At 50.3% G+C, this 14,435-nt stretch overlaps 8 protein-coding genes across 8 annotated transcripts; 5 read left to right on the top strand and 3 right to left on the bottom strand.

Moving 5' to 3' along the window:
• Positions 1-106: 106 nt before the first annotated feature.
• COCSADRAFT_25858 (uncharacterized protein) lies at positions 107-1,212 on the top strand (the record flags this gene model as incomplete). Its single annotated transcript, XM_007700864.1, has 3 exons — positions 107-120; positions 172-605; positions 662-1,212. The coding sequence occupies 3 exons, from the start codon at positions 107-109 to the stop codon at positions 1,210-1,212; spliced, it is 999 nt and encodes a 332-aa protein (XP_007699054.1).
• An 872-nt stretch (positions 1,213-2,084) lies between these two features.
• COCSADRAFT_36239 (uncharacterized protein) lies at positions 2,085-4,573 on the bottom strand. The gene has a single exon (XM_007700938.1). The coding sequence runs from the start codon at positions 4,401-4,403 to the stop codon at positions 2,442-2,444; it is 1,962 nt and encodes a 653-aa protein (XP_007699128.1). The 5' UTR covers positions 4,404-4,573; the 3' UTR covers positions 2,085-2,441.
• An 863-nt stretch (positions 4,574-5,436) lies between these two features.
• Positions 5,437-6,324, bottom strand: COCSADRAFT_180876 (uncharacterized protein; the record flags this gene model as incomplete). Its single annotated transcript, XM_007701230.1, has 3 exons — positions 6,079-6,324; positions 6,000-6,027; positions 5,437-5,948 (listed from the first exon to the last, which is right to left on the bottom strand). The coding sequence occupies exons 1-3, from the start codon at positions 6,280-6,282 to the stop codon at positions 5,437-5,439; spliced, it is 744 nt and encodes a 247-aa protein (XP_007699420.1). The 5' UTR covers positions 6,283-6,324.
• Positions 6,325-7,160: 836 nt separating this feature from the next.
• COCSADRAFT_116013 (uncharacterized protein) lies at positions 7,161-7,972 on the top strand. The gene is made up of 3 exons (XM_007701229.1): positions 7,161-7,324; positions 7,389-7,724; positions 7,779-7,972. The coding sequence occupies exons 1-3, from the start codon at positions 7,210-7,212 to the stop codon at positions 7,862-7,864; spliced, it is 537 nt and encodes a 178-aa protein (XP_007699419.1). The 5' UTR covers positions 7,161-7,209; the 3' UTR covers positions 7,865-7,972.
• A 230-nt stretch (positions 7,973-8,202) lies between these two features.
• Positions 8,203-9,971, top strand: COCSADRAFT_159875 (uncharacterized protein; the record flags this gene model as incomplete). The annotated part of the gene is made up of 3 exons (XM_007701228.1): positions 8,203-8,267; positions 8,323-8,514; positions 8,567-9,971. The coding sequence occupies 3 exons, from the start codon at positions 8,203-8,205 to the stop codon at positions 9,969-9,971; spliced, it is 1,662 nt and encodes a 553-aa protein (XP_007699418.1).
• A 356-nt stretch (positions 9,972-10,327) lies between these two features.
• On the bottom strand, positions 10,328-11,314 carry COCSADRAFT_25853 (uncharacterized protein; the record flags this gene model as incomplete). The annotated part of the gene is made up of 4 exons (XM_007700863.1): positions 10,328-10,431; positions 10,500-10,625; positions 10,685-10,818; positions 10,875-11,314. 4 exons carry the CDS (start codon positions 11,312-11,314, stop codon positions 10,328-10,330), a joined length of 804 nt encoding a protein of 267 aa, XP_007699053.1.
• A 299-nt stretch (positions 11,315-11,613) lies between these two features.
• Positions 11,614-12,610, top strand: COCSADRAFT_116006 (uncharacterized protein). Its single transcript, XM_007701227.1, has 2 exons — positions 11,614-12,121; positions 12,180-12,610. The coding sequence occupies exons 1-2, from the start codon at positions 11,843-11,845 to the stop codon at positions 12,471-12,473; spliced, it is 573 nt and encodes a 190-aa protein (XP_007699417.1). The 5' UTR covers positions 11,614-11,842; the 3' UTR covers positions 12,474-12,610.
• A 207-nt stretch (positions 12,611-12,817) lies between these two features.
• COCSADRAFT_116005 (uncharacterized protein) lies at positions 12,818-14,285 on the top strand. The gene is made up of 2 exons (XM_007701226.1): positions 12,818-13,230; positions 13,370-14,285. The coding sequence occupies exons 1-2, from the start codon at positions 12,940-12,942 to the stop codon at positions 13,943-13,945; spliced, it is 867 nt and encodes a 288-aa protein (XP_007699416.1). The 5' UTR covers positions 12,818-12,939; the 3' UTR covers positions 13,946-14,285.
• Positions 14,286-14,435: the final 150 nt, after the last annotated feature.

The raw sequence follows: 14,435 nt of genomic DNA, 5'->3' as shown, positions 1-14,435 counted from the left end.
CCTTTCTCTTATTTTCCACTCGTGGCGCAATCTCGCTTCCCGCCTCCCTCCGAGCTTATAACACCGACTACTGTCATTGTCTGCCGCAAACTCCTCTCCCCCCATAATGTTCTTCAAAAGGTAGCCCGCTCGCCCTTCACCCGCCAAACCCGGCAAGCTAACCCAATCTAGGCGATCGAGGGCCAATTCCTACGTCGAAAACGAACCTAACCCTCGCTCGCAGTCATTCGACTACGAAGCAGATAAGCGCCCAGAATCTAGTCGCAAAGAGTCCCATCACAGTCAGCCGCTGTCGCTCGACGATCAGGATATGTACCCCCGCCAACAGCAGCCCCAGGAGCCCACGTACGCTCAGAGTGCTCCTACTTCCCACAACGCCATGCCTATGCGGACCCAGACAGTGCCATCTACCAGCAATGCCACCCCAATGGGGCTCGGTATGCCCGACCTTCTCACTGCTGCCTTCAACCAGGCCGTGCAGCCATACACCGAGAAGATTGAGCAACTCGAGAGCCAGCTGGCCGACCTGCAGGCCTGGGTAGACCAGCTTGAGCAACAGCGCGCCGAAGTACACAACTGGATTGACAAGCGCGGCTTGCGACCAGGTATGTTGTGTTGCCCTCTTCTGCAACCCGCCGACGCTGTACTGACAACTTCCCAGATGTCCCCGCCTCAATCGCAAAGATTATGGATACCACGACTGCTGACGCTGCGCCCACACTCAATGCCCAGCTCGACCGCAAGATTACCATTGTCAACTTTGATCTTCACCGCCTGCAAGACGATCTGAACGACTCAATATCTTCGTCGCACTTTGCCTCGGCAATGTTGAAGTTCCTGCCAGACATCCAGCGCCTGACGCTCCTCCCATCTGGACCCCGCTACGCCTTCGATCTTATCCTGAAGCTCGGCGGCAACCTCAACTCGCACGGCGGAATCGACAGCGCCGACGCCGGCGACATTGCCGCGCGTCGCGACTTCTACAACCGCCTCGACGAGACCATGGTCGATGTTGTGCAGCGCCGATTTGGCGAAGGCGAGGCCTGGGACGTCAAACGCGAAATCAAGCGCATTGAGAAGACGGCTAGTTATCTCAAGACATATGGTGTCGAGCCTTACTTCCCGTCTACCCTCGACATGATGAAGCGCGAAATGGAGTTCCAGCCAAACGGCGTTGGCAACGGTTCCGTTTCTCCGCCTCGGTTCCACTAGAACGTTTGCCTAGCAGCCCCGTTCTGAGCGAAGATCAATGGTAATGCGAATTTGTGGTACCGAGCCGGGTTTCGCACGAGCCGTTCCCGCTATCATCTTTCTTCTTTTACTTTTTTTTTCTTGGATACCATAAACAAAACGTTCCGACCCAGCTCGTTACTTATTCCGACCAACCCCGCTCAGTTCGCGTCAGCCCTGCGCTTCGAGTCATACTCGTACATGACGCTCTTTTTATCTCCTTTTCTATGCCATTTTTCTTTTCTCCCTCTTCCCTCTCTGGGCGAAGTATATAAGCCTTACAGAGTGGAATGGAGAAAACACACTAGGGCGGGCACACATGAAGTCACAACGCCCAATACATACGACATCTCTACAGATTTGTACCTTAATACTTATTTGTTCTCTAGGGACACGAATCTCCTTGTTTTTTCTTTCCTTTGTCTTTTTGATATCTTTCAGATTTTTCCATGGTGGAGGAAGGATGAAGAGTGGGGGAAATGTAGAGCTGGAGAGGCTCTGGTTTGGGAGGAGGGTCGGGGCGGGTCGGGGGTGTGTGCTTGTCGATTTGCATCATACCCAGGTACTGATTTCATGTTTTCTTTTGCGTAATGAAACGGGCGTTAATATATGAGTGGATGAGGTGTTGGGCCAAGGAAAGAGGAAAGAAAGCATGCCGTGTTCTTTTTTTTTGCGTGTGTAGACGGTATGGCGGGGTTTGGGGCCCGCCGTCGTTTCCCTGGTTAGTTGGTATACATGAGCAATTGTTAATGTCTTGAAATGCGTTTGCTTTGTGTTGGATATACTGGTGTGATGTATACGTTGAACGTCAATACTTTTCATCATTTCACGCAACCATCGTCTTTTTGAAATCATCAGAATAGTAATCTTGCTCTTTTTTTATAGAGAAAGTAGAGAAGATAGATACAGGCTTCCCCCCTGCTCAGTTTTTCCGCTTTAACCCATGTTCAGTCTAATAAATATGATACCTATAGTTATGTAAATTTTGGAACAAGAAAAAAAAACAGGGAAGAGAGAAGAGTGAGAAGAGACCATGCTGCAAGGAGAGTCAGTTATTCGGGAACGTGGGTATCACATCTCCATATTGAGATCATTCCAAGAGAGAAGGGAATAAAGAGAAAAAAAAGAGAGAATACGCTCAAGCAAGGAGGAGGAAAAAAGAAAGATGAAGAAGAAGAAGAAGGAGAAGAAAAAATGAAGGAACAAACAGATCAGACAAGTATAGAATCCAATACAGTCTCAATCCAAGCTTCCCAACTACTCCTCTTCATCCCCAACACCCCCTTACCCTGAAGACCCTGATCCTTACCAAGCTCATTCTGCAACCCTTCTTTCGCACCCTCACCCTGCTGCTCCCACCACTCTGCCTCCGCCCTCTCCTTGGCCCTCTTAACAACCCTCTCCTCATCCTCAACACGATACAAATCGCACTTGTTACACTCCCCACACGGCTGCCCTGGCCTATCACGAAAATGGCCACAGAAGTGCTGATAGCCCTCATTAGCGAGCCCCTGGCGACAAACATAGCACATGCTGTAGCCGCACAAGCAGACGAGCTTGTTGCAGCCCTCTGACTTGACGAAACCGAGGTTGCATTGGGGGCAGGTGCGTTTTACCGCGTCTGTTGTGGCGCGCTCGAGGGTGAGGCGGAGCGAGGTGAGTTGGGAGGAGAAGCAGGTGTGGGGGTCGTGCCATGGGAGCGAGCAGGAGAGGCATGAGGCCCGTTGGCAGGTGGGTGATAGGCATTGGAAGCGGAGCCCCCGGCGCTTGAGGTGGATGCGGCGGAGGGCTGCTTGAAAGGGAGCGATGACGGGGAGGCGGAGGGTGATGGCGGCTATGGTGTATAAGAGGAGCAGGGCGAAGAGAATGGCTTGTGTGGCTTTGAAGCATAATAGTTCAAGCAAGGGGAGAGAAGCTATTGAAGCTACTATCATGGGTCGAGGCTTGAAACGTAGGTTGGAAAAGAGACTTCTGTTGGGAAGAGCGAGATCGTCTAATTCAGCGTAGGGACAGAAGGGGCATTGGACTAGTGGTAGCTGTGACCTTGTTAGTGCGTCAGCAGCGAAACGCTCGTTGAGTTTGGCAAAGTTGTCCTTTCCGTCTTGTTCCTCCTCCAGGGCCCGGCGGACAAAACTAAGCGGAATGCAACCTTTGCAATCGTCAGACCCTCCAGTCATTGGCGCTATGCACTTCAAAGTACAGAACTCGGTATTGATATTGCGCGCCCATCCCTGGTCGTAGAGGGCTGCATTGATGGCATGTTGTATGCAGCGGAAGCATATGTAGTGGCCTTCGATATCGCAGGTCGACATTTGCTGCAGAGTGTTTGGTATAAAGCAGCACTCGCAGTCATATATTTCGCCTTGCTGCTCGGCCTCCTCTTCATTCCACTTCATAGCCAACTCAAAATCTTGCCGCAGCTGCGCATCCCGATACTTTTCGTGTTCGGGTAGAATGAGTGCATTGTAGAGTTCCTGGTTCAGCTCGTCGCTCCTCGTCTTCACCAGCAGTGGCATGGGCGGGCGGTTCAGCCTCGAGTCGGCAGGCGTCCATATAACTAGAGGATGGTCGTTTGCATTGGGTGCTTTGCGTCGCATGAGGAAGTTCGTGATGCTTGATCTCCAACTCTTACTTGAGAGCACTAGCAGCGTCGGTCGCGCATGTGTATAACTCCAATTGTACTCGGCCAAGACCGCCTTGATGGTGGAATGGCTCAAACCTTTGAACTCTTGGTAGAGAGCCTCCTTGGCAGCTTCCTTATACCGGCGCGACCGGAACCTATCCTCAAGTGCAAGTGGTACACCACGCGTGTCCTTCGGTGCATCTTCCTTGCGGTACCTGTACTTTTGTGCCGTCTCTCGCTGTTCTTCGTGCTCGGCTGGCACCCGGTACCTTCCTCGCACATACTTGTTGCCATGCTTGAGGAGTGTCTCGGTGATTACTTGTAGCCTGCTCTCTGGGCTAAAAGTAGAGAGCATCTCTCGAAAAACCTCGGGCTGGATGTCAGGGAATATGTCCGTAAGTGCCTGGAGAGCGGTATTGAGGTCACGAAGGTCAGGTTCGTCGATGCCATGGCTGTCGATTGGAGGAGGGCCGGTGGGTGCTGTGCCCAGGTTGGCTGAGGATTGGCGGGACTTTTGCGGCCGCACGAGGGAAGAAAAGACGGTAGACATGAAGGTTAGGAGCGTTCAACGCCACAGCAAATGGTGATTGCCAGACATGCGGTGTTGCGGGGCAGGCTGGTGCGAGTGAGGCCAGCAAAGGTCAAATAAACATTACATGTACACAGGCGATTAATAGGGCGGGCGGGGTGAAGAGAAGCCGAAGAAACGTGACCATGTCGTGGGTAGAGGCGGTGTTGGACCCCGGCCCTGGGTGCGGCTGCAATGACGCGTAACCCGGGTCAGCCTTATCGCCTGCGCACGTGATGCATGGACTTCGGCTTTCACGACTCTCATGTGTCCTCAACCTTTTACACGAAACGATGTATGCCATAAATATTCTGTTGTATATTAGCTATGTACATTTCTTCAAAGATTTGTTCAGGAATAGAAAATCTCCATGTTGAAATTATTAATAGTTCATCTCTTATAGGAATCTTGCCAAGACCTTGCCAATACACAACTCGGACAAAAAATGAAAGTTGCAAAAACAAAACAAAAAACGTACGACAGCAGGCTTCCGCTAGTGGCAGGGCACTTTGCCAAGATTATACTCCTTTCTATCCCCATCGTAATGTGTCAGCAGCCTAATCTTGGACTGATTTCTTGTGAAGAAAGAGTCTTCTCTGTTCTCTTATACATGATTACGAGAAACTAGCTCTGCGCCCAAACTCTCACATACCTAGCATTGCGCACGGAAATATTCGATCATCTCGCTAACACGCCCTCTAGCTGTTCCTTTATGGTTTTACCGCCTTCACACAGCATGCAAAAGAGGGGGTAAAGAGATTATTTCCTGTCCCGAGTTAGGTTCAGGATATCGCTAACGTCAAGTGATCCCTCTTCAAAAATTATACCTCGCCCACACCCCTAGCATAGATAGAAGAAGATAACTTCATAGGTCTTTTATACACGTTACAGAGACAATACAGAGACAATACAGAGAGTAAGAGAAAGTAGAGTTCGTTTGTTAGTAATAGGTTGGTAGGTGTTAGGACGTGTATCCATGATACATATTATATTACAAGAATCCTCCTATGGTAGCCTAAATACCGCGTTTCTCATCCTGAACAGCTGCGCTCCCTTCGAGCTCCGCAGGCGGCTGCTCTGGTGGAATATATAGGCTGTTTCTCCCAATCTCATGCGCGTTAGCTTCTGATGTATAAATCTCTGGCTTTACGCCGTCTTGTGGTAACTCGTTAATATCGTTTCCGGCAACTTCGGGCGGCGGCGGCATGGCAGGTGGTTGCGCAAGAGCGTGTTTCTTGTTGCGATGACGGCGATGGACCAGGAAGAAGGCAAGGCCGATGAGAGCAAGACCCCCTACACCGCCGACGACGCCACCAACTATGGCGCCCGTATTATTCTTGTTAGAGTTTTTTGCTTCGTTAGAAGTTCCTGTTGGACGCGAGGGATTAATAGTCGGGTTGGGCGGAGTGCACATGTCGACGCTGTAGTAAACCCATGAAGCATTGTAGCAGGCTGCTATCTGCGCGAACTGAAGAGCGGTTGAAGAGCAAGGCACAAACTCCTCAGCATCGGCGCCATAGATTGTCGCTGATAAAGTCAGTAACTCCATGCATTCATCTTGCAAAACTGCTCACTCACCACTGCAACCTGGATCGAGGCCGACAACCTAGTGACGTTAGGTTTTTCCTACAGGCAGTCGTCTCGCTTTCGTCCATACCTGGAAACTCCCGTATTTGCCATTGTCGGCCAATCTGGAACAGGTGCCATTGGGGTAACCGTTTTCAACAGTGAAGCTTTGAAATGCATTTTTGCATTGATCGTCCGTGAACGTGGCAATGATTGAGCTGGATACCAGATGGAACAATGCAGCGAGCAAGACGAGGCTGCGAACCGTCCACGCATGGGAGCCGAGTTGAACCATTGTAGCGGGGCCAAGGAGGCTTGCTGAGTCCTTAGGCCGCTCGCGAGTATAGTCCAAAGAGCGGGAGAGTGGCAGAAGCGAGGGCGAAGGGATGGGCTTTCTTCTCGTAACTGCGGCTCATGTAGCTGACTAAAAGAACTGGTTGTATCCCTCAAATCAGCTGTTCAACCAAGCATGAGTCGCTGAAAGAATCCAGCCTCGCCGATCAGAAATCCTTACTGGTCGCCTATTGTGGGCGAGAACACTCGGACCTACGTACAGTGCGTGGGTGTAGAGACACTAGCCCGGCGGGTAAAATCAGGGTGCGCCAATCCGGACCCCAGTATGAACATCCTCACTCTATCTGGTGCTTGTTAATTCTTTCAGTGCATAAATTTGAGCGCCGTTCACGCCATGACACCACAATCGCATTGGCGTTTTTGGTGGCCGTTTCGGGGCGGGACGCTCCTTGGGCTTACTAGTGCGAACTTGATTAGCCATTTCCCTCTAATGGCTAAATCTTATAGATTATGTCACCTCTAGTTGGCTTCGTAAGCAGATCGTTGCGTTCCAAAAGGGGAAGAATCCTTGTCACGGTGGGTTAGCTGCAGGCATGTGTAGAGGAACAAGCACCGCTAAGCAATCTCGGCACCCGATTAACCATTGATGTGTAACCAGACGACTACGGGCTGCTCTATTTCTGTTTTTTGACCCTCATCAATCTGGTTTATTGCTGAAAATGGAACTCTCGGCCAAGGACTATTCTTCAAAACGGTAGAGCTGGGGTCGAACGAGGCTGAGGCTGTACATAGAACCTCGTAAAGATTTCTCCACTGACATAGCTGATGAGGAGTATAAGAGGACTCTTGCCGGCTTAATGCAAGCAGCACATCGCAGCAAGCAACCCGAGTCAATACTCAAATCCCATCCATAACACCAGCCGTCAAAATGCGTACCTCAATCGTTGTCGCCCTTTCTAGCCTGAGCCTTACCGTTATGGGCTGCAGCACAGTGACCAAGGTCACTCATACCTTTTATGGATACCCAGATAACGACCCAGCAGGTAAGTTAAGATACAACCTTGTCACCAACACCAGGGTTAGTGGCCAATGCTAACAATCCACTAGGCCCAGCGACTGCTTACGATTGTGGCCGTGGTTTCAAGGCTGGTGGTACTGGCACCTATACTGATCCCTTGACTTTTGCCTCTGCGCCCGGCGAGTTCAACAAGTGCGAGGTCATATACGACCCATACCTGCGCAAATACCTGCGCTTCGAAGATTACTGCGCCCAGTGCACCACCGACTGGAAGGCGAACCCAAAGATCAACCATATCGACGTATGGACTGGCAGCACCACAGTCAATGGCGGTCAAAACCAGATACAATGTGAAAATGATCTTACGCCAGCAGATCGGAGCCAGACCATTGTTCGCCAGCCATCCGCTAATCTTCCTGTTGACAGTAAGTTGCCGCATTGAACTCGATCACTAGCGAGATAAGCTGACACATGACCAGAAACCAACCTTTATGTCAAGGGTGCAAGCCCCGCTTGCAGGACTAGCCATATATATTCCAGTTACAACATTCGCGATTACTGCTAGACAAAAACATGGTAGCTGTATAGTGAGGGAAATGTTTCTGGAGTTCATACACACTTGGAGTCGTTTCGTTGAGATTTTCTATACATAGGCATATATAAGCATTGAAGCAATTTGCCAGAAATTAAGTGATGTATTGGAAGCATTGACGCTCATGTCATGAACCTGTGGTTAGATTTCTTCAATGTCGCATAAGTTAAATTATATCTTAGTAACGACGTGCCGAGCTGAACATCGGATGTAAACAGCCTATCGCCCGCCCCGCTCCGCCTTTACTTAGTCCCTGCAGCTGCACCTGGTCAATAGAACAACCCTAATTTTCCACTGATGCGGCGACTTCCATGGTGGATCCAAGCAATGTTCCTCAAAAGGGAGCTCACAAGGACGGGTGCCGTCAAGTGAAACAGTGAGTTATTCAATCCAGAGTATACGCACGTACAGCTAGCTTATCGTGAACGCAGTAAGCGCGAAAAGTCCAAGAAGGCAACTGGCGCGCCACTCACCGCGTCAGGCGTCCTAGCAAACCAGGCTCCTGGGGCTCAGAAGATAATTCAGGAGAGCCAATTGATTACAGAAAGTGTAAAGTCTGCTCCGAAAGAAGGTTCTGAAACTGCTGTAAAGCCGAAGAAAAACAAGCCACGTCCGAGCAAATCGTACGTAGGCAAGGTCAGATCTATGTCGACTCTGGACTTATGAGTGCAACAGTGCGCGTGCAAGAATACAAGCAGCGAAAGCTTCGCTAACGACAGAATCGCCTCCTTCGTCTACAGGAATTGTGAAACCAGCTCCTGATGTCAAAGAGCCCCGACTAACCACAGTACCTGTGTCGGCATCGTCTTCTGGAGTACCACTAGCCAAGAATACGCACTCCAAGGTGACGCCACCAAACCCAAACCCAAACCCAGCAAAAGTTTCTGAATCCACACCGGATTCAACTCATAAGTCAGCCTCGAAACGGGGACCATCAAAAACAAAACCATCAACATGGAAGATAGCATGGATGATTAAAGAGACCACTGGGAGGCCTATCCTCACCATCGACACAACATCATTGCAACCCGACAACAACCACATCCACTCCACAGAGGGCTTCAAAACTCTCTGCAGCTATAACTGGCAAAACGACGGCACCATCTACGTCCCCGGCGGGCCTCCAAAATGGACACCTCCCCCATTACCAACCACCTTAGCACAGGACGCTGGACACCACTTCATCGACCAAAACGCCGCCCGCGTCCCTAAATACCCCTTCGAACCCGCCTTCCGCGCCCTCTCCCTCATGAATCCTGAGACAAGCCTAACCGCCGTCGACATTCTCGCCAATCGCAATTCTCTCCGCAAACTCCTCGATCTATCCGCAGGCAAGAAACTCGACCCCTTCTGCATGGGCCTAAACCTCATCAACAACACTCTCGTTATAAGCCGCAAAGAGCGTACCGCTCAGCACATGGTCCACGGTGCCCCGAACTCCGGTTACGGACATAACTTCGAAAGAGCATTTACCACGCCCGACAAAGATCTGGGAAATTCGAGTAGTCATCATAGAGTGATTCGGTATCGGATTGGGCCGCTGGACTGCGTTGTGAGGTTTGAAGTCGATGCCTACTACGACGACACGGAGCACGATACAGCTGATGCGCTCACAGCCGCAATGGAGAAACTCAATGTAGCAGAGCACGCATCTTCAGCAACCCCCATGCAACCACCAGGTGCACCTACAATCGCAATCGAAAGAGGCACTTTCATCTCACCCTCCCTCCTTGCAGAAATCAAAGCCAAGAAATTGAATCGCGTGGCCGACGCCATGCCGCAGCTATGGTTCGGTCGCACGCCGTGTTTTATCAATGGGAATCATGAGAAGGGGACTGTGCACTCGGTTAGTGTTACACGGGCGGAAGAGCAGTTTGGGAAATGGGAGGCGGCGAATCAGGAGAAGTTGAGGAAGATGGTGGGGTTGCTGGTGGATATTAAACGGACGGTGAGGGGGATCAGAGGTGGGGCAGGATTGCTGGTGTACGATGTCAAGGGGGGCCCGTTGAAGGTGTTTCGGGCGAGGAGTGAGGAGGGGATTTTGCCGAAGGATATTGTTGAGAAATATTGGGGTGTGTGAGGGTGTTGGGTGTTGCGGTGTCTGCAGGTGGCGGTAAGCTTTGTGGTTTCTGCCGCCTCTTAGATACATAAAGGCATGCAGATCTGATGAATATTATTGATTAAGCGGTTCTGTAACGATAAATCTCTATAATAGCTGAAGATTTCAAAGAGGGGTATCAAAGAGACATGCGTTCATGCGAGCGTCAACATGGAGTACTGCGGGATCACGAACTCGGAAGATTATGGTGCAAATATGCTGAACCAGAGACAAGATATAAAAACAAGAATACAATAGTTAGTGGTATCAATAAGTAAAAAGACAAAAACTCAAAAGAACGAAGCATAGATATGTGCAGAGTATCGCCACCAAGACTCTTACAGCCAAGTCCACTCCACCGTGACCCTGCCCAAATCAGGATCGGCCAGCTTTTTGAACATGGCAGGGCTGACATCAAGGTCGGTAGCTTTGCAGCCGGTACCTGGTATACGATCAGCACCAATTCACTGAATAAAAATAGGGTAGACCAATACGGCCTAGAGTACTTACACCTATCAATAACAGTCACGTCGATGCTGGCATCCTTGCCCGTCCTCTCATTGATACGGTGGGCACGAATCTTCCTGCCACAAAACGAGTTGGTGTTGGGATTGGCGCCCACTTGGTTCTTGTCCCCTTTTGAGTCCACAATATTAGTCGATATGCCACGTTGTAGTAGAGGAAATAAGACTTACAAAGGATGTGGGACACGGCCACGACTGCGTCACCATCATTGTGAGTCTGACCACATGCGCCAAGGGCCGGGTTGTAATAGGTCAAGTCGCCCTCGAAAGTTTGCGTCCCTCCAGGTAGAGGTAGGGCAGTATCACTACCACACAGAATTAGCAACGACAAAGAAAGCCGGATTGAGTAAAGGCAACCTACTCGGACTTGCCAGACAGACCAACTGCAAGACCTATGATGAGTGCCAAAAGAAGGATGAAGGAAGCGCCGATAATGATAAGGAGTGTACGGCGGCTGATGCGATTATTGAAATATCTTTTGTGTGGTGGGAGAAAGTTATCTAGACGGCGAGAGATAGTTGAGACCAAGGCGCCTCCTGTTATAACTGCAAAAAATCCTCCGCCGGACGCATTCCATCTTCCTTCGGTTCCTTGGTTGTCCGTCACACCCTGCTCAATTGAAGAAGCGGAGTCGTCAATTGCCGTCTCTTTCTTTTGCTGCTCTGAAAGCGCATCCTGATGATGCACAGGGGCATTGAATCCTGGTCCAAAGGCAGCGGTCGCAATATCAGGAGAACCATCTTTTAAGTGCGCCTGCGCAGGTTGTGGGAGTGGTTTCCTGGTAATCATTGAAGAACTCATTTTTTAATGAATGTCGGCGCGTAACTGGCGCGAAGCAGGGTATATGAAGAGAGATGTTTGTAACAACAACGCATCACGCTGTCGTGGAGCAATGGCAAAAACCAAGAGAGTGGACAGTTCAGACAAAGTACCTGAACTTAATAAAGCGCGTCAAGATAAGGGTCTAGGATGGAGTGTGGAGAAGGAGGGGTCTTGTGGGTCGGAGAGTGAACGTCAACAAGGGGTCAAGGCGGCAACGTTTCGGTAATGGGCGATTCGCCGAGGCTCCTCCGAACTATCCATGTCAACCTCAACTCATCCACCAAAGCCGACACATCACTAACCTTTGAGTCGATACCACTCATCCCACCGTGGACTGGACGTCATCCGTAGGCACATAATCACTTTACTAGCCACAGACCCAATACCGACTTCGTCTGCGCGTCGCTTTCTACTGCTGCACTCAGCGCTTCATAAGTCGCTCTTGGGCACGCCACTGGCCCTGTAGCACTGTCTCAACACCCTCTGGCACATACTGAGGAAATAGCCATGGCGGAGCAAAGTATCAACGTTCCTCAGGTACTTGTATTTATCGTCGTCACCTTCCTGGCTGTGCGATGGTACTTTAGCAAACCCACAACAGCAGCGCCTGGCACGCGAGCAGCCGCAAACCGCGCCACGCCCCGTATCAATCTGGCGCAGATTGACCAGGTAGCCGAGATGTTGCCGCAACTGAGTAGAAGGGACATTGCCTGGGATCTGCAGCGAAACGGTGGTAATGTTGCAGCAACAACAGAGAGGGCGCTGAGTGGGAGGGGGTTGGATACGGTAGGATTCATTCATGGGCATGTGTCAAAAAGAACTTGGTTCGCTGATGTTGAGACAGGCACCACCATCTTTCCAAATACCTGCACCACGCGCTTCACCTGCACCAGCTCGACCAGCCGCTGCACCAGCGAAGCCTTCACATCCCGATCTGATCACACGATACAACCTATCTTCAAAGATCAACGAGACACCCCAGGCTGCGCAAGAAGAGCAGCCAAAATCAAAATCTTGGAGTGCGGACAAGAACGAGAGGCAGGCGAATCTGCAAAGGAGGAGAGAGGAAATGATTTTGGCCGCACGGAGAAAGTTGGAGGCACAGGAAAAGGCAAAGGCTTCGGGAACAAGTGCATAGAGAAACGTGGTACATCTGTCATACTAGATCTGGTAAACTTGCCAAAGGCAAGCGTACATAGTCCGCGATTAGTCGTGATATTCTAGATCGATCTTGCATTAATACCAGGATCCTTTCAACTCTTCCGATTTAATATGCATTTCCCGTCCAGATCTTTCATCGCCACACTTTATGCGCAATCAATAGCGACGGTATGCTATATTTGTCCTATATCTCCGTCATGAGCCAATAATGGCGCTGCATCCGCAGCACCCCCCATCGATTTGGGGGCCAAAACCATACCGCATGCATGCCTTGTCAGCCTCAAGGAGCCCAGAAAGTGGGGACCTTCCCCTTGCCATGGGATCTGGGGACCTTGGAACAATTTGGCCGGATAGCATGTGTACTTTACGTACATAGGCAAGGGCCGTAGTCTCCCCCGCCTGTCGTTTTATTCTTTTTTTGTTTCTTGATCTTTTCGCCATATATGTCCAATACAGCTGAGATCTGGAGCGCCCTGGGACTTCCGGCGCGAGCAGCTGCTCGCGTTCTGCTAGCGCCACGCTATTTGATCAATGGCTTTTCGCGCCTTCGTGAGTGGAACGACAATGCGTGGGCGCGAGCACGGTACGGGCCGTCGTATCGCTACCGTCTGTGGTTGCTGTTTGATGCGCGGGATCTGGAGGTGCTGGAACATATAATCAATGAAGGTACCGATAAGGAGGTGCTTGAGTTGCGGGAAGCAAAGTTGGAGCAGTTTAGGCTTGTGGCTTTGGTTGTATGTTTCCCTCTCTTATCCTATCCTATTTTGCATCTCTTCGTCTTTTCGAAGGCGTGTTCTGCTACTGCTGCTGCTGCTGCTACTACCACGTACCCCGCCTCACCCCCGCTGTCATGATGGCTAAATCTTTTTCTAGGGCGCGTTGCTAGCAACATTAGCACTCCAGGCAATGTCGCTGCCTGAACTTTCTAATACGACGTTTGTCGTACGTTCTTGCTTTACACAAGGCACTATGCTCTCCCTACTCGCTACATTTTTCACCTGCATCCAGCAACGCGAACTAGGCTTCGTTCGCACCGCGTCTGCACTGCGTATATGGCTTTCCAACGGCGTCCAGTATCGCGATTCTCGTGAGCATCTCGTATGGCAGAGTTCGCTTACTTCTCTGACGCTAATGGAGGCGCCTTATGAGCTGATCTCGCTGGCTGTCACTAACTTCGTGTGCGGTATGTCGGCATACATGTGGAGCGCTTGGAAGGATAGTTTGCCATTGCAAAAGGAGGGAGATGCGTTGCGGAGAATGGCGGTGCTGGTGTATTTTGCGGTTGGGACCGGCTTTGCTTTTACGCTTTTCCCTGTGCTGCTGGGGGGCAAGGATGAGGAAGGGAAGCTCGGTTGTATGGAGATGGATAGTTTGGTAGAAGGGCAAGGCCATGGCCAAGGAATGTGGGATGAGGGAAGGGTAGAGGTTCAGCATAAGAGGGGTCGGTAGTGTGTGTCGTCAATCATCATGGGAAATGCAAGTTTTCGGTTATTTGATCAAAATATTGGGTGTAGAGGTAAGCTGAATGCTGAGTAAAAGAGGCTTGCTGTGTACTTCTATGTAGGGAATTTCAGTCCGAGTTGTCCAAATTTCTGGTAAGTCATTCCAGTTGAGCACAAATGGAATCTTCACTAGGTCATCCTAAGCGATTGTTGCGATGATACGGGCAAGTCTTCAATTTACGGCAAGGCTACTGGTTGATCTTCCTAAATCTACAAAGTACAACTACCCTATGTTCACTATGTAATCGTATGTCGGTAGAATAGAAAGAGGTAAAAGTTGCAGAGGCAGATACTCTGCAACTTCTCATTTCCAATCAAGAAAATACTAAGAGGAGTACCATAAAACAATGTTCTGCTTGTGTCACAAGTGTGAGGGTGAGGAAATCAAACATAGTATTCTATGGTCTGCTTATATGTTTTCCACAGTCTTAGCGAGC

Source organism: Bipolaris sorokiniana (assembly GCF_000338995.1).
Source record: "Bipolaris sorokiniana ND90Pr unplaced genomic scaffold COCSAscaffold_6, whole genome shotgun sequence".
Taxonomy (NCBI): Eukaryota; Fungi; Ascomycota; class Dothideomycetes; order Pleosporales; family Pleosporaceae; genus Bipolaris; species Bipolaris sorokiniana.
Note: the sequence above shows the minus strand (reverse complement) of the source record. Positions and strands in the feature narration are given on the sequence as shown.